General features: G+C 45.4%; 5 protein-coding genes across 5 annotated transcripts; 1 reads left to right on the forward strand and 4 right to left on the reverse strand.

Annotated features, from left to right (window-relative positions):
• The first annotated feature begins 97 nt into the window (after positions 1–97).
• Positions 98–3,173, forward strand: TrAtP1_002666 (uncharacterized protein). Its single transcript, XM_066111564.1, has 7 exons — positions 98–377; positions 450–841; positions 907–1,117; positions 1,185–1,216; positions 1,268–2,552; positions 2,611–2,780; positions 2,848–3,173. The coding sequence occupies exons 2-7, from the start codon at positions 683–685 to the stop codon at positions 2,911–2,913; spliced, it is 1,923 nt and encodes a 640-aa protein (XP_065967640.1). The 5' UTR covers positions 98–377; positions 450–682; the 3' UTR covers positions 2,914–3,173.
• Positions 3,174–3,563: 390 nt separating this feature from the next.
• On the reverse strand, positions 3,564–4,538 carry TrAtP1_002667 (uncharacterized protein; the record flags this gene model as incomplete). Its single annotated transcript, XM_014093766.2, has 2 exons — positions 3,564–4,113; positions 4,174–4,538. 2 exons carry the CDS (start codon positions 4,536–4,538, stop codon positions 3,564–3,566), a joined length of 915 nt encoding a protein of 304 aa, XP_013949241.2.
• A 4,951-nt stretch (positions 4,539–9,489) lies between these two features.
• On the reverse strand, positions 9,490–11,431 carry TrAtP1_002668 (uncharacterized protein). Its single transcript, XM_066111565.1, has 5 exons — positions 10,837–11,431; positions 10,461–10,769; positions 10,373–10,399; positions 9,922–10,280; positions 9,490–9,798 (listed from the first exon to the last, which is right to left on the reverse strand). Exons 1-5 carry the CDS (start codon positions 11,058–11,060, stop codon positions 9,698–9,700), a joined length of 1,020 nt encoding a protein of 339 aa, XP_065967641.1. The 5' UTR covers positions 11,061–11,431; the 3' UTR covers positions 9,490–9,697.
• A 912-nt stretch (positions 11,432–12,343) lies between these two features.
• Positions 12,344–14,080, reverse strand: TrAtP1_002669 (uncharacterized protein; the record flags this gene model as incomplete). Its single annotated transcript, XM_066111566.1, has 4 exons — positions 12,344–12,642; positions 12,721–13,413; positions 13,466–13,886; positions 13,979–14,080. 4 exons carry the CDS (start codon positions 14,078–14,080, stop codon positions 12,344–12,346), a joined length of 1,515 nt encoding a protein of 504 aa, XP_065967642.1.
• Positions 14,081–14,528: 448 nt separating this feature from the next.
• On the reverse strand, positions 14,529–17,004 carry TrAtP1_002670 (uncharacterized protein). Its single transcript, XM_014093769.2, has 2 exons — positions 16,773–17,004; positions 14,529–16,695 (listed from the first exon to the last, which is right to left on the reverse strand). The coding sequence occupies exons 1-2, from the start codon at positions 16,869–16,871 to the stop codon at positions 14,974–14,976; spliced, it is 1,821 nt and encodes a 606-aa protein (XP_013949244.2). The 5' UTR covers positions 16,872–17,004; the 3' UTR covers positions 14,529–14,973.
• Positions 17,005–17,094: the final 90 nt, after the last annotated feature.

Genomic DNA, 17,094 nt, shown 5'->3' on the forward strand with positions numbered 1-17,094 from the left:
AAGTAGAGACTGCCTCGGGTCCCATTCCGGCTGTGGAGAATTCCTCACTTTAGAGCTTGGACTCTTGACCCTCCAAGCTCCGGCCCCCGGACATCTAAATCCGAGTGCATACAGCTTGCCAAGGCTTTAAGAAACACGTGGTGTGACATTCCCTCCCTCATCAGGGAGGTCCTCCCTCTACTGTGTTGGCTTCGCACTGCACTGCAATCACCATCGGTTTGTAGCGAGCCTTGCTCTCTGCTAGGATGGACCAAAGAACGCTGCTAAATACAGGCAGTGGTCAGCAGGAGGCTCAGATTCCAACAAAGCCACCCCCCTTACGAAGAGAAGAAGAGGCACAGGACTCAGTTCTCTTGCACGCACTGCAGAGTTAAAAAGTACGTAGGCCCCTGAATATCTTCGATTGTTGCCTCGGCACGGGCACAAAATTGATTCAATGTCGTTTCAAGACTCAAATGCGATCGAGGACATCCTTGTGACAATTGTGCCAAGCGCAATCTCTCGCATTTGTGCCACTATACGCCCACTGCGGTACGCGATAGGGCAGGGCAGGCTTACCCTGTCACTGGCCGTGGCGACATCTCTAACAGGATACGCCATTTGGAAAGCATTGTCTTGTCATTGAGAAACCAAAATGCCGGAAGTCAGAGTCAAATGACGGAGCTGTCGGGGGGGTTTTCCAATGACATCTGGTACTGATGGAGGCCAAATATCCGGCGAGGTTTCGCAGGGTCTTGCTACAGGGAAAGGAAACACAATTAGTTCTCCAGGAATAATGCTTACAGGCCATATGGGCACAAGATGGGTTGATGCTACGCATTGGGAAGCCATTCTGGACGATGTAGGTGTTCAGGGCGTGTAAAACCAGCACAGCCATCATGAAGCTAAAGCTAACAAGATCAAAAGATAAGAGAGCTCAAGGATTGCACGGAAGCACTTGAGCAAGCAGATGATGAGTTTCTTCTGGGCACTACCGAGGAGGAAAGCAGTGGACCAACATTATTTGTTGGGTTGTCTCCATTGATGAATCGTTCTGATGTCCTAGCATTCCTACCTCCAAGGCCTGTAGTCGACCGTCTTATTTCTCGTTATTTCAATGCCAAGGAACCCTCCACCAGTAAGTACATAACCATGACCAATGGAAGTGTTGCGTCCGTGTAAACGAGATAATAACTAGAATTTAGTGATTCTCCACGTTCCAACATTCCACCGAGAAGTAATCAACGAGACGTCAGGTTGTACCAGCAGGAGCTAATGATTTTCATAGTACACGCAGTTTTGGGAAAACCAACAGGCGGCACCTATAGCATGGGTTGGCCTTCTATTCGATATTATGTGCTATGCAATCTTCTTTTACGCTCGTGCGGGTGACTCTCTTCCAGGCTCTTTGGGCGAGCCGGCGCATGTTTCTGAAGTTTACAGAACCTGCGCAGCACAATGCTTAGTTCTCGCAAACTACACCACCCCAGGAAGGTACAAGGTCGAAACTCTCCTCCTCTACTCCGGAACAGAGTTTTTAAGGACCGGCGATACCCAAATTGGTAGCTCAATTCTCGGCGGTATTATTACTAGGTTAGCGATGCATATGGGCTACCATCGCGATTCGAAACACTACCAGAACCTGTCGGTCTTTGATGGGGAGATGAGGAGACGGGTTTGGGCTTTGATATGGCAAGCGGATAATCTTATTTCCTTTCAAGTTGGCCTCCCTAAAACTATACCCGACTTACAATGCGATACGGGGTTGCCTCACAATCTTCTCGACGAAGATTTCGACGAAACAACAAAAGCTCTCCCTTCGCCCAGGCCTATGGTGGAGCGTACTCCAGTGACATACGCAATAGTGAAAAGCAAACTGATGTCTGTGTTTGGCCGGATCGCTCAAAGATCCTATTCGGCCACGGACACAAAGCATGAGGACGTGGCACAGCTCGACGAGCAGCTGCAAATTGCACATAACTCATTGCCGGCTTTCCTGCGCATCCGCACAATGAATATGTCCATTATGGACCCAGCAGACCTCATTATGCAACGGTATAATCTTGAACTGCTATATCAGAAAGCTCGATGCGTCCTCCATCGGAGATATTTAGTTATATGCCGTTCCGATTTGAGGTATGCTTACTCAAGATGGTCGTGTGTAGATGCAGCAACGCAGATTCTTCGACATCAGAATGACATCTACCACGAGACGCAACCAGGAGGGCAGTTGCATAGAGATAGGTGGTTTGTAACGTCACTTACAAGCCATGACTTTCTCCTTGCTGCGATGATACTGTGCTTGGAGCTTTCTTCCAAGACTGAGCAGGATTCGGGTAATGCGCACCTCAACTCTGATAGTTCAACATTTGAGGGCAGACAAGGATTGCTACGTGCGCTGGAGACATCGTACAGTATTTGGATAGCGTTCACTGAAGTGTCCCCGGAGGCTCGCAAGGCTTCCAAGGCACTTGAAGTAATGTTGCAAATTGCGAAAAAGAGCCACCAAGGGTCTGTACGGAGTGAAGAAGAGTCTGCGGATAATCATCAGTCTAGGCTGCATAATGCACATGGTGCGTCCTACCAACTCATCACTCGCAGCTGTAGATGGTAAAAGCTAACAATACACAGCAGGTGCTGCAGGGGGCATTTTATCCGAAGAAACTCAATTTCACAGGCCCATGCCTGGCGGAACGTATTCAGAGCATGGCGAGCAGAGACTAGACGATTTAAAGACGATGAGGGAGTCGATGCCAATTATGATGGAGGATATGTTTAATGCATCAGAAGAATTTGATTGGGTAAGCTCTCCCCTCTCTTGGCTCTCAGTTCTACTTTCCTGACATGGCCATTAACGAACTTCGATAGCATATTTGGGATAGTCAGATTCGGAATAATAGTTGGGAGTCTACAGATGAGACTTGGATAACTTGATAGAATTATAATCCGATATACCAGATGGCTTCTACCCCATCTTGTGTGTCAGGGCATATCGACTCGGAGGATGATGGCGCGGAATGATGACCGCATAGTTATTAAATTATCTGGCTTTGTATTTACTTCATGTATCTGATAGACTATTTGACGGCACTGTATAGTTCAACTTCTCCATGGGGAACAATTCTTTGGCCCAGAAAGAGCTCACCAATACTTACAATGAGCAATTACACCAAAGGCTAGTCAAAATAAACCGGGCTTCATGGCTTTACGCAAGCTATTCGAATACCTTTTCAAGTAGAATATCAGTTAATGAAAATGAGAACTCAGAAAACCTGTACATTCCATGCTCGTAATAGACATATCTGCTATACTGGGATTGCTGACATTTCAAATATCTAGATTGGTCACAGTACTACACCGTCAACCCTAGTCTCCAATGCTATCTTACCTTGCGCCATAATTCAAGAACAAAAGAAAGGTGAAACTCCAAGTGGCTTATAAAGTCTTTCCTTCGTCATAAAGCCCATATTCACTGAATCCTATCGAGAAAAGAGCAACAAAAGCACCAAAGTCAAAGATTATGTCGTCGACACATTGGTAGTTTAGGCTATACTCGAACTATCGTACTCTCATAACTATATAACCTAGCCTTTAATGAATAATCCTTCAACTTCCTTGCTTGGGATAATTTGAGTAATATTCTTTCCAGCAAAGTCAATCCCTGTTTCCGGCTTGGGGCTGGTAATTTTAAACTTGGCGCTGTTGCTCATAGTAACCGGTGCCGTGTCGTCGAACCGGTTAGCACAAGAGCCACCAGGGACAATCTTGTCGCCCAGGTATCCTTGATATGTGGCATACTGGTGGAAAATGGCATTCCAATTGGATTCAATATTGCCAATGCCACCTGGAACAACCTTGTCATAAACTCCCACCATGCCAGTCTCAGCAAAGTTTTCCATCCAATTCGTCCGGCCATAGCCTGTAGGAGTGGCAGAGTCTTGGTTATAATTGTCTTGCCAGATAGACGAAGAGCTGAATGGCTGTTGGTATTGAGGCAGAGCATGCCAGTCAAGGCTGTGAGAAACTTCATGGACCAAAGTTGCCAAATTTGGCGCGCTCTCGACAACAGTGTCACCAGTAGACCAAGTCCAAGCAGCGGCACCATCATTAAGACCGGGAGTGGCCATGAAATGTCTGGAATGCAAGTGTCAGCGCCAAAGTCATTATAATAAAGGTAAGGTATGCATAGTTTACCGTGTGTAAGAGCGCATGCGAACTGGTAATCGACCGAGCATGTCAATCATATCGATTTCTGAAGCTCCAGCATCTTTATGGCGACAGAACGTCCAAGACGCACTACAGTCAGTGTAGTGCACATTGAAGACAGTGAAGTCCGCAGGATTGAGGTGGTATGTGTTTGCCAAGTCCTTGCAGCCCTGGGGAATCCAACCAGCTCCCCAATAGTCCCATGTTGATTGAGTTGGATGGAGGTTGTTACGGAGGTCGCTTTCTAACCGGTCATATGGAATGTGAGGGTTTACCTCTGGTTTGTCAGGGTTACCAGCTGCGACTGTAGTTACGCCCAGAAGGACTGTAGCAACAATTGATTGGCGACGCATTGTAGATTATCAGTGATTGAATGAGAGATGCAAAGAAATAAGAAGTCGTGCAGATTTAGTAGACATCTATGTGTCGCCTACAAGATGCTTTATATAATAATTCTATACATAGACCTTCTTGGTTTCTATATAAGGAAGACTGCTCGGGCCATTATCTCAAGGACCCTTGCTTGTACACATGGTTCAATTAAGGTTAATAATACACTACTCTGGTAAGGTAAGCCACTACGGCATTATGCTCTATAATACTCCTAGGATAACCCATGCTTTAGCTGCTGTAGTAATAACTACGTTTGGTAATAGTTTTTTCCCCGAAGGATCTTAAACAGGCTACTTTAAGCACCTTCCTTGCAAGTTCTTCTTTATAGTATTGAAAAAGAGGCTAGAGTAGGTAAAAAGGTATACCCGGCTACTTCTAAAGGGCCGAGTTTACTGTCTTGCCTGTTAAAGTCAAGGACTCCTCCACATATCAACCTCAAACTATAACAATAATGGGAGTCCTGCCATGATACAGCATAAAAACAATCCTTTAAGAGGCAATAAGGAACTTCAGGGGCATACTCCGCAATCCTAGCTAGTGCAATCCTACTGCTTATGAAGGATTGCAGGATCCTACTCGTTGAATAACCCCAGTGCAGCTGCCTAAACTACTGCACTAGCATGACTCTCTAGTAAACTTTCAGAGTGTGTGCACTATTGTGAATAAGGCGCGAGGAAAGAAGCTAGTCCACCAAACACTTCGATAACTCTACTTGCATTGTGAATGCAGTATGCGCCTATTGATATCTACGGTAAATACTCTAGGGAGGGTTGTATAATCCTATTCAAGAAACTTTTTGAGTCGACTTCCAGAATATCATACATGATTTCCTCGATGCAGAGAGAAGCTATACGCTAATCTGAAGCTCAAATATATGTACATAACCAACTTCTAGTTTAGTCTTAGGATATGGAAAATAAAGGATTAAAAAAAAGAAGAAGGTAGCATCAGCTAGCTTTAAAGTACCCATCGAAAACGATGTATCACATAACTTTTCACTTACTTGATTTGGTAGACTCTAAAATGCATCTAGCACTCTATCCTAGAGCATTAGTAGCTATACTTCCTGCCTATCTGTTAGAAAATACTGCTTTTACGGTCTTGTGGCTCTGATTGCCCTGTTATCGAAGTGGAATATATGATTTGTAATTAATGAAGCTAGTAAAATGATGAACAGGAAACGAAGCCGAGACTAGTATATAGCTTCTGGTTCTTTGATCCGATAACCAGGTTTCATTCTAAATTTATTAAAGTTCCCGAGCAGGCATACGCTTTTGCAAGCAGTTACAGTGGAACCAAAAAGCAAGTACAAACGCAAAGGATAACAATCCAAGTTACATAACGCACTTGGTTTTTAATGCAAGCAAGCACACGCAACTGAAAACATAAATTATGTATTAAGGGTGCAATAACCAAAGTCAAAAGCGAAAAGGAGAGTAATGAGATGCAGCTGTACTGGTGTTATGTTACAGTTTCTCTCTCTCTCTGGAAGTAACGTTCCTTTCGTGCTGTTATCTTGGCGTATCACCCTATGCTTTGCCTATGAAAGTCAAGATGACATTACACGTCAGACCAGACCCTTGTTATTTATTATTGTAATGCTTTCTTTCGGCAAACCTTTCATCTCTTACCAGCTTTGAGACACGGCAATAAAATTTTCATCGATTTGCCAGTTCCGGATTCACTAGCAGCATGATATATCGAAGTTCATTGATTACTCCCAATGCTTCCAGCTGTTGAAGTGATAATTTTCCCAAACAGCCACGACATTCTCTTCAGTTCAAAGATAATTATAAAAGCGCAATCTGACACTCAGAAATGTCTCCGTTGATGAATAATTCCAGGAATGGTGAGATGCCTGTCTTTAGCAGGAAAGAAAAGTGTAGTCTCTTCAATAACTGGATTGGGAATTAACAGCATTCAATTCTTTTTAAATAGTTCAGGCGGAAGTGGCCCTGATTTTGTCTGTTTAACTTCCAATAGAAATAACAGAGGTGCTACTGGATTCTTAGAATAAGCTATTCCTTGAACTAGTTGCATCTAATCCCAGTTTTCGGTGTCAGTCGCGCAGTGTTTGTACACGTTTTACAAAATATTTTCGCGTCCACTTGAGTAATAAGTTTTGAATACACACAAGTAGGCGATCTTTGAGATGTTGAAAGACTGCGCAGCATGAGCTGAGTGGCTCAGTGGTGGCGAAGCAGCACAAGACTTAATCTAACTACATGGGCTTTCCCCGCTCGAAAAACTTTAAATTGTAGAATTAGCTAACGTATAATAGAGTTGAAGTACCGGTAATATTAATGTAGAGAGCGGACATATCTACTATTACATCATTCCACTTTCAAAACAGCTAGTGTCATTGCTATAGAGTTCTAGTAGTGTATAAATAAGCTTGCTCTCCCTGTTTCGAAATTCAGATGAATTTACTTTTGTATAATACTCATCGACTTGTATAATCATCAGTTGTTTAATAATTATACTTCGAAATCACCAGGATGCCGACTGGGAGCTGCTGGTGTGGCAACGTTAAATATGAGTTTGCTGGGGGCTCTACGCCTGTGGTAATTATATCACTTGGAGGACTTACCCAAAATTTCAAGCTAAACTCAAATACAGGCGTTATGTCACTGCTTATCATGCCAAAAGATAAGTGGCGGAACCAATACAGCTAATATTCCTGTGGCACGCGAGAAGCTCACCGTGACTTCTGGTACACCGAAATCTCATACTCAAAAACATGAAGATGGATTTGATTTGACGGTATTCTTTTGTGGTGATTGCGGTAGCGCTATTTACAAACATGCTGATGGAGACATGTTTGAAAATGTTTCTTTGGTTCAATCAGGAACACTAGATGGACCTGCCCGGGACAAGATTAGCACACCATCATCGGAGTTGAATGTGAAACTCAGGGCATCTTGGTTAGCAGAAGTCAGCGCCGCTGTTCAAAAACAAGGATTTGTATGATTGCACGATGCATGTGTATGTAATGGAACAAAGCATATATGATGCAGCTTAAGACAACACTCACTTGGCGGCAATCTAGGCGATAGCATCCGTGTTTTTATTCACAGGTATCACACGGAACCAAAGCCGAAATCTATCCCCAAGTTACAAAAACTGTTAATTTGAACAACTTTTTCGTCTTATCCATATAAAAATTGAAAGAATAGTCTACCGTTCGTCAAAGCCTTGCTGGTATGGCCCCTACCCAGTCTTGGCAAGAGAAAAGAGCGTGAGGATATAGAGAGAATGAAGGATAAAGAAGCAAAGCTCGCGTATAAATGAAGGAATCGTGCTCCTAGGGCTCGTAAGTTGGATGGGTATGGATAGACAGTTTCGATGGCGCTCATTTGGTGGTTAAAGGCGTTCAGGTTTTGCAGAATGAGAGGCGTGCGAGCTCTGAAACTCTGGGGAGTCTGATTGGCTACTTGTACACACATAAGGTGCACCTGTGGTAACGATACAGCCGATCTACCGACGTATTTCCACAACAATAACGACTTCTAACTATGCCATTTATCATATTTTTTAAACATAGATTACAAAAGCAATCTACTACGAGCTATTCAAAGTACTGCATCGCCACCAACACGCTCGAGCGTCAGCAGCTTGTGCAGTGCATATGTGTTGGTTGCGGGGGGGCATTTGGAATTACGCCCCGGCGCTTACAAGTAAGAACTCGTGGCTTGCAATTTATAGCGCGTCTATAGCGTGCCAGTAGCTCTCATCATCGAGCTCAGACACGAGATGGCACAGACTGTACATGTGTCCATGGTAACGAATGGTTCTATTCAGTTTTATTTTAGTTTGGTAGGTATAGCAATGTGGCACATTGAGGTTACTTCCCAGGGCATTAAATTGCATAGACCCTTAATGAATGCGCATGGCGGCTATTTTAGGCCAAATTGAATACATCTAGGAGAACGTCAGATTATGTTACTCTTCTGGCGTACATAAGAGGGAATGCAGATAGTGACGCAAGAGATTGATATACGTAGCCTTGAACGAAATCGAACAACGTTTGACCCAAGCAGACTATACGCTATTTTGAACATGACAACAATCTTCTGCAATACAGGACTCTTGTGATGCATACCTCGAACCCCTAGAATGCCTCTCAGACCGATCCTGGATACCGATGGATCGGTCTTGCCCTTGAGCGAAGCATTAATTAGCGACCATAGAACGAATTGCCCCAAAATGAATTCCCCAAATTGCGATCCTCGATATCCTGGCAAAGAGGCTTAAATAATGTCAACGGGCAGGACTACGCAGTGGGGATAGCAGCTTTGTAGCGAATGCTAGCATAGTTGGGGTAGCACTAACTGAACCGTACAAAGGCACGAACGGATCAATGTTCTTATTGATAGGAAGGATATTGCTACTAGGAACAGCCGTTTTAAATAAGAAAATCACTGCAGAGAGATAACTATGTCAGTAAGTTTTAATTATTGCCATGGCCCCCAGATTTCCCAGTTGTCAGGAGATCTTCATCGGGCTTGCTCGAGTCAGATACTCTGTATCGGTGCAAGCAGCTGAAAACACCCGTGATGGATTCCTGCGCACTATTGAAGATCATGACAGCGTCCCCTCATAGAGCGAGAACTTGGCTCATGTCATCTGTTGCAGCATCCACTCAAATTAGACTTGTAGTGTTGAGAGTATCCGGTGTGGCATTCGGGAGACTATTCAGTGTTTAACAGGATAAATAAGAGCAAGCCGGCATGAGTGACTATAATTCGGGTGAGTGGTGGAGAGCAAGGCCTTCCATACTCACCTGACCTGAGCTGGTATATTGTCTCGGAAATGTACATATTCAGTTTTTAAACCTGTGACAGCAGCTTTAAAACAATGCTTTTGTTCTTGTAACAAACAACATGTCCGGTTAAGCGCTCTGACATTTAAGACTATATTTTCCAACAACTTGGCTCTTTATTAGTATGTATTAGGCAATGTCTATTGCGTTTATATTTCGCCTTGTTCGACAACTTATGAAAACTTTAAAAAGCAAGTCATGTCATGTTTAGTACATGATAGGAATAGCTATTATTATATGTAAATCCTGCAATTTCCGCTGTGTAATATGTGCCTTTCGTGCGACCCCAAGGTCAATCTAGTCTGTTACAATGAGTGGCGTTGATGTAGTTGTAGCCGCGGGCGGAGGGAATACCGGAGCTGTTGTAGTATACAACCCCTGTTGCTCGCAAGCGCAGACTGTAAGAAACATAATATTAGCGAGAGCAGCCAAAAATAGGGAGAGAAACCGTTGAGAGCAGAGCAACACCAGCTCAGAAGCCTAGCTGGAGATGAAACGAGCCAAGAGGAAATGAAACGTACAGGAAGAGATAGAATTAAATACATCAATTGCACCTCCGAACCCACAGCCACCGATGATGCAATTGGCTCCTGCACCTTGAATAATTTCCTGGTTTTGACATTGGCAGATAGTATCATTTGCTCCACAGCTGGCTTGCGTCACGGCGGCGGAGCTAAGACACGAGCTTGCACAAACGGGAATTGCACTGCGGGTGGCGTCACAGGAGACTGGGTAGGTCGTGATAGTCGTATAAGAGACAGAAGTCGTCGTGATGGCAGGGGGGTTGGATGTGAGACTGGGGACAGAGGAGGTCGAGACAGGGTTCAGGGAGCTAGAGGTAGAGCTAGAGCTTCTTCCGAGCACGGTAGTTTCTGAAGTACTATGTGGATGAAGGGTCAGCAAGGTCGAGATCGATGTGGCCAATCGCCCGCTCCAGTGAAGGTATCAGGATGAATCCAAACATGTACGTACATTGTAACAATGACGGTGGCCGTCGATCTAGGTTAGCCAGTATAGTCAGTTGGAGTTCTTTTCTCAAATCCAAAGACATTGAACTCACATCTCAGTTCTCCAAAGGGTCTGTGACGTCTTTGTAACAGCCGGGGCAGTGACCGTAGATGTAAATGTTGAAGCGGTCGCAAGATAGCTTCCCGAAAAGCACGAGCATCCATGTGATGCGGACGATGGTGGAGGGTTCAACATACGGATGCAATTGGGTGCCGGGCAGCCCTTTCTTCTTTCTCTCTTCTCCGGAGGCGAGGAGGTCAGTGTATCGGCCGCGATCGAGGCCGGGGTGACCGTTCGCAGCTCGTTGGACGTATCAGTCAACGTTTCGATATCTGTGGTCACATCTGTGGCAGTGACGAAGCTTCACTGAACTGTCAACTTTGAACGGCGTGCGGTAAAATATTGCCGGGGTGGGCTAGCAAGCGTACGAAGTGGGTGTGACTGTGACAGTCACAGTTGGTAGGGAGATCAGCACGTTTGCCGAAGAACTGCAGAAAGGGATTGCGATACTGGGGCTGGCGATGAGGCACCGAAGAAGGTTGTCGTGGGCGCAGTCGTTTCGAGACTCGATGCCTTCACTCAGCTGAATTCCAGGCGCAGCCGAGACGGCTGCGGCGCCGAACGCTAGGAGGGCGAGATGTTGGAGCTTCATGGGCGGTTATTGTGCAAGGCAAACTCCTACCAGGCTTTTTGGTCAATAGGTTACATCCGCGAGGAAGACGATGAGATGATAGCCGAGGTGGCAGCATCTCTCTCTTTAAACTAATTGAAAGCCTGTCGGCCCTAGTAAATGATCGTAGATCGAATCCCTGTTTGACTTCTCCGCTGAATTTTTTGCGGCTGCCCACCGAATACACTCGTTGCAGCCGCCAGCACTTTGGGTTGTCGATTACTTTGGAAAATCTTCGAACAGGATACTCAAGATTGTTTACATTCAGACAAGCCTGATTCGTAGATTTGAGCAGCCGGTAGATATGATTCTGCAAAGCAAAGTATGGGCGATGGTAAGCTGTCGTGCTCGACACGATTGATTCACTAGGCGTTTGCTCATCGTAAAATGAAAATCCACAAAATCTTTCAGCTGGCTCCGTGCATCTACACTATTGGTTTGGCAGCTCCATCGTTCCAGGGGTACCGCTAACGCTAGTCTACACTAGAACTACTAATTACACGCTTTGAACACTATCGAATCTAGTTCAGCTCATGTCCTGACTCGGAGCGAATCGAATCCGGGCTGGCCATTGCGAAAACTTCTGACAGGAGCAAAAAGACCCTCTGTGGACGATCATAGACTATATGCTTAGTAAAAATCAGATTGATCGGCTCTTTCTCAGGCTTCCAAGATTCATTAATAACAGCGGCAAAATGTTGAAACTGGCCGGTTACGACATTCGATCCAGCAGTTCACATGAACGACGTGCAAACAAAGTAGAGCTAAGAGGAATCAAAAGGCAACGCTCCGATGGAATATAGCAGAGAGCCAATTAACTTCTAACTCTTCTGTACAAACGTTATTTTCGTGTCTCTCGGTACCTATGTAATAGCATTCCGTAGCACACTCTTGCTCTTACTAGCAACAATACGGATTTCCAATACGCGCTTAAACGGGAAAATAGAAATAGTAATGATCCAAAAAGCAGCTACGGGAAATTTCGAATGCAATACGTATCATTAAACCATAATAGTAAAAATAGGAGTAATAAGACCGATGGTACCGAAAGGCATAGATCTCATGAACTACCTAGTAGATTGTGTTATTGTTCAAAACTAATTCGAGAGATACATCGCCTCTAAAGAATGAAGCGAATTAATAATGTAGGATATTGGATAAATAGTCAGCAACTACCTTCAAATGACTTTATGAGCCGATAATGCCAACATTTGCTTTGGAACATAGACTAGATGGTCCTACCTTGAACATCATTGATCGCAAACTCATAGCTCATCCCGTGCTGTGGGTGTTTCCGGCAGCTTGTATCCACCTTTCCATAGTGTTCTAAATATAGCTGATGGGTCGTATCTGTCCCTTATCCTGAGCATCCTGGCCAAATCTTCTGGCGTTAGAGACTGTTCGTACACAGGCTGATCCTTGTTGGCGTAGTTCAGGTAGGTGAAATTGACTAGTAGATCGAGATTGCGAGCCTCCTTTTGAACCAGTTCACCTAGTTTGTTGGTAGCGTCTTTCATTCTCTTATCGTCTACTGGGTCTTCCCAGTTCGTCATAATAAGAACCACTGTATCCTTGACGTTAGCTTTCCAGAAACTCAACGGCTATTTCACACTATTAGGTGTACATAGCTGGAAAATCTCACGTGTTAGGTCCTCGTCAGATTCCTTCATAGTGTTGTATACTGGAGACCCGCGATTTCCCTCTATAAATCTTTTCGGGAATGGCTGGAAGCCCAGCATCGTTGAAAATCCCGGTGCATCTTCAAGCGGTGCAAATACATCGGCTGCCATTTTGCCAAAGTCAAGAAATAACTTCGTGCTAACTTTGATTGTCAAAGTGAACCAGGCTGTGCGAGATGGTGTCTGGAGTAGCGAGTCTATGGGGTCGTGGATGACTTCATTTCTCTGGCCAGTTTTTTCGTTGTAGATGACAGGCTCAACAGGTGACATGGGTTTCTCTGGTCGACCTGCACTATTTACCACGCAAGTCATGATCATATTCTTACCCATGGCTTTAAGGTGGCCTACCGATATGAAGAGGTCAGTGTTATCATTTCTGTGGGAATACTCTTCGTAAGCAGGGAATATTTCGGTTCTCGTTTGTTCTGTGGACGGATAAAGTCCGACTGCTCCCCAAATTTCTGTTGAAGCGTCTGCATTCATATCGAAGCGAGTGATTATACCATAGTTGGTGCCAGCGAGCTTGAGGGCCCAGAATAGATCCGAGTGCGAATCTGCATTAGCCTCCACGATGGTTCCGTCAGAGAGCACAACTTCGTAGTTGAAGACGCTGTTGGCACCAAATCCCGGAGTTTTAGATGTAAATGGATAACCACCTAGCAGTGGTAAGTTAGCACACTGAACCCAGAATTTGCTCTCTCATCTCACCTCCAGCCAGAAACCCGCCAACACCGACGTCGCTCATTCGTGCCCCAGGAACAGTGAGATTGTGGGCATCCATGGCCTTGTATACACTAATCCACTTAGATCCTGGCCCCAGGGACACAGTCTGGCGTTCCACTGATATATAGATCCTGTTCATATCTCTCAAGTCGAAGACGAAGCCATCATCGGTATTCGACGCCTCCGCCCACGCCATGTGCCCTCCGGAGGCAACAGCAAATTGGCAGTGGTGTGATGCCGCGATTTTGAGGATCTTGGAAATATCCTCGGTAGACTTGGGTTTGACGTAGCAAGCGGGGGAGTAGTCATGCTGCTGTTGAGAGTAAAAGGTAGAGAGTCTGTCGCTGTAGTCACTGCTCGCTGGACCATGGACGATGGAGGCAAATTCGGTACGGATGGCGTCGCACTACGCATGATGAGTATTAGCATCTGTTTCTAATACCGTTGCGAAGAAAGCAAGAAGCGGGGGCAGCCTTCTGCCTTTTTTTGTGGCCTTACACATTCTTGTGACGTTGAGATGCTGTCGGCATCGTACCGTTGCGTCAATGCCTCGCTGCCGGTCAATAGGAATAACAAGGAGATTTGGCTGAAAAGAGGCATGGTACTTCGACGCAACTGTATTGTCTCGAAACCAATTCTGGAATCCTTTGGGTGATGACCTTTGAACAAAGCCTTACTGGTTTCCTCATCTTTATATGAGGGATGTAGTAGCCATATGTCAGCGGCTAAACAGCAATCGCCCGAGGCCAAATTGTAACTCTAGGGACACACACAGCCTTGCTACCACGGATAGTTTAGCTTTGTGCTCGATTCACAGCAGTGTATTCGCGTATGGGCGCGCTAAAATTGTAATCCGGGGACTCGCTGATTAACACAAAGATGTCAATTGACAATTAGAGTTTGTAGTTGGTATATAAGAACTTAGATGTACATTGTAAGCATACTAGTAGCTATTAATATTCGAAGCCAATTGCGAGTGGTAGAATATATGAAAGACCCATTTAAATAAAATGTAAGCATTACTTAAACTTTATATTCTAATACTTTAGTCCCAGACCCAGTTGGCTAACTAGATTGTACGGATACACTGACCAACCAGGAAGCCCTCTCCATCACTGATACTGGAATTATAGGCTAATCTCATGTTTTGTGATAGAAAATGGTTGCTCAGCAGACTGTATTAAGAGCATCAAATAGAGGATTAAGGCTAAATTGCTATCTATCCCAAGCGTGTAACCCGCGATTCATGGATTATGACAGCACTCAAACCCAAGCCAAGCAATCCCCGCATTCATATTCGAACGCAATTACAGCAAAGTGCTTCCTATCCACAATGATTTGCTGTGAGATAATATACCTTCTTCCACAACCTTTACAAAAGAAGAATTGGTTTATGTCAACCACTGATCTCGTAACAAGATTCACCGGTCGAAGTTCCATGAAGGGTTTCAAAACGTGTCTCTCATGACGATAGCAGGCAATACTGGCAAGATTCAAAGGGGCTTTGAGTCTTGAATAATCATGCGGGCCGCGCGCTCAGCGATGCCATATACGGCTGTTTGGATATGCGCAGATGGAAGAACGGGGATGATGCTTGCATCCACCACTCGTAGATTAGTAGTACCGTAAACTATGAGCTCTGGGCTTACCACTCCACCGTCTTTCTCGGGAAGCATGGCGCATGTTCCAACTGGATGATATATGGATAGTGTGGTGTTGAGAACATACTGGCGCCAGTCTCCGTCCGTCTGGACAGCCCCGCCTGGTTCGTATTCAGTCACCCATGTTGAAGAGAGCGGCGCAGAGTGTGCAATCTTGCGGCAGTATTTGGCAACCTCAATAGCGGCCTGCACATCGTACTCGTTGGATAAATACTGCGGGTCAATCTGTGGTGTAGCATCAATGTCCGTAGAAGTGATGTGGATGGTGCCACGGCTGAGAGGATGCATAACGACACCAATGAGAGTGAAGAAGCCCTTTCCATACAGAGAGGAGCCTTTAGCGGGGTAGCCCTTGACTCCAGTGTAGCCATCTGAAAAGATGATTTCCACCTGTGGCGATAGAACTGATCCAATATACTGCAGCTTCTTCTTATCGACAATAGACCCAAGCGAAAGCACCACATGTTTTGCGAGAGTGTTGAGTTTGGTAGCTAGATTGCCCACCACCTGATGCCAGTTTAGATAGCTGTATCCACTTCCAGTGTAATCATACAAAGAAGTCTGGTTTGCACGCCATAATGCAAGCTGTGCGGCTGCATACGTTGCATTGTACTTGAGTATGTCAAACGAAGTGAAATTGTCCTTCAGTTGGTAAGATGCTTGGTATCGAACGTGGTCCTGCAAATTCTCCCCCACGCCATCGAGGTTAATAATCTGGTCCACGCCTGCCTTTGAGAGTATCGCCTTGTTTCCAATGCCGGACAGCTCTAGCAGGCCTGGACTTTGGATAGCGCCACAGGATAGAATGACCTCTCTCGTAGCCTGGATGACGGTGCCATCCTGTAGCGTAACACCAACTGCAGAATGAGAATTTTGGCTCTTGCGTAAATTCACCTTGGCTACGCGCGTCCTCAGTAACAAATGGAGGTTCTTCCCCGCTCCTGGGATGTAAGAGTTCGCAGCGTAAGATCTCGCCCATGTTCGCGGGTCGACATTGCTGGGCTGGTTCATATATCCGATAGGATTTCCACCCAAAGAATTGAGATTATGCGGGATCCCCAAACCAGCCATTGATTGAAGCCACAGGTCCTGCTGCGCGGGTATTACCCTATTTATCACCGTGTGGATAGGTCCGCTGGTGCCAACTCCTTGGTCGCCATAGCTAGACGAATTGATGCCTGTAAAAGTCTCCACCATCTCCATAGCAGTAATCATGTTCTTCCAGTTCCAAGACGGATTTCCGAGTTGCTCCCAGCCATCGTATTCCTCAGAGGAAGATCGATCCCACGTCATCAAGTTCAATGCAGAGCTTCCACCAAGCACCTTGCCTCTGTTGGCTCCGAGGACTCGACCATTGAGTGCGGTTTGTGGCACAGTAGTGAAGTTCCAATCGTAAATGGTGCCCAGTGTCGACCCCTTCATGCCAGGAATATTAATGCGATCTTCATCCAACGCTTCAGGGCCGGCCTCGATCAACAGGATACTTTTGTTCGGCAAGCCTTGGCTTAGTCTCGTCGCCAGGGCTGAGCCGGCAGTACCACCTCCTACAACCACCTGCGATCAAATATTAGCGGTTATAAGTTTGGTACACAGTAAAGACGCTTGATAATATTTTTCGATGAAGAACGTACATAGTCATAAACTTGAAGCCGGCCGGAATGGGAGCTAACAGAGGCCACTGGAATAACCGCAGCTGCGACGAGCCAGGTTATCAGGATTGATCGTCGCATACTATAGATACCTTTGATTCACAAGGCTGAGATACGTCCGGGCTCTAGTCGAAAGAAAAGGAGAAAGAGAGGAGAGCGTTAACATGTCAAGAACTGGCGCATACATACGGAGTTCTTGAAGACCAGTTCGATGATTAGTAGCAAGGTGTCTACGTTCTTCATTTAACCTGCATTCTTTTAATTGCACATTCCCAATCAATTACTACACCGCTTTTGCATCACT

Source organism: Trichoderma atroviride, chromosome 2 (genome assembly GCF_020647795.1).
Source record: "Trichoderma atroviride chromosome 2, complete sequence".
Taxonomy (NCBI): domain Eukaryota; kingdom Fungi; phylum Ascomycota; class Sordariomycetes; order Hypocreales; family Hypocreaceae; genus Trichoderma; species Trichoderma atroviride.

Bases quoted from the DNA above. Each gene is read 5' to 3' on its own strand.
- TrAtP1_002666 (XM_066111564.1), top strand. From the start codon at position 683: ATGACATCTGGTACTGATGGAGGCCAAATATCCGGCGAGGTTTCGCAG. The intron at 2,553-2,610 runs GTGCGTCCTACC...AACAATACACAG, and splicing joins TAGGCTGCATAATGCACATG to CAGGTGCTGCAGGGGGCATT. The intron at 2,781-2,847 runs GTAAGCTCTCCC...GAACTTCGATAG, and splicing joins CATCAGAAGAATTTGATTGG to CATATTTGGGATAGTCAGAT.
- TrAtP1_002668 (XM_066111565.1), bottom strand. From the start codon at position 11,060: ATGAAGCTCCAACATCTCGCCCTCCTAGCGTTCGGCGCCGCAGCCGTC. The intron at 10,770-10,836 runs GTACGCTTGCTA...AGTTCAGTGAAG, and splicing joins GTCACAGTCACACCCACTTC to CTTCGTCACTGCCACAGATG. The intron at 10,400-10,460 runs GTGAGTTCAATG...TGGCTAACCTAG, and splicing joins ACCCTTTGGAGAACTGAGAT to ATCGACGGCCACCGTCATTG.
- TrAtP1_002670 (XM_014093769.2), bottom strand. From the start codon at position 16,871: ATGCGACGATCAATCCTGATAACCTGGCTCGTCGCAGCTGCGGTTATT. The intron at 16,696-16,772 runs GTACGTTCTTCA...ATTTGATCGCAG, and splicing joins GGCTTCAAGTTTATGACTAT to GTGGTTGTAGGAGGTGGTAC.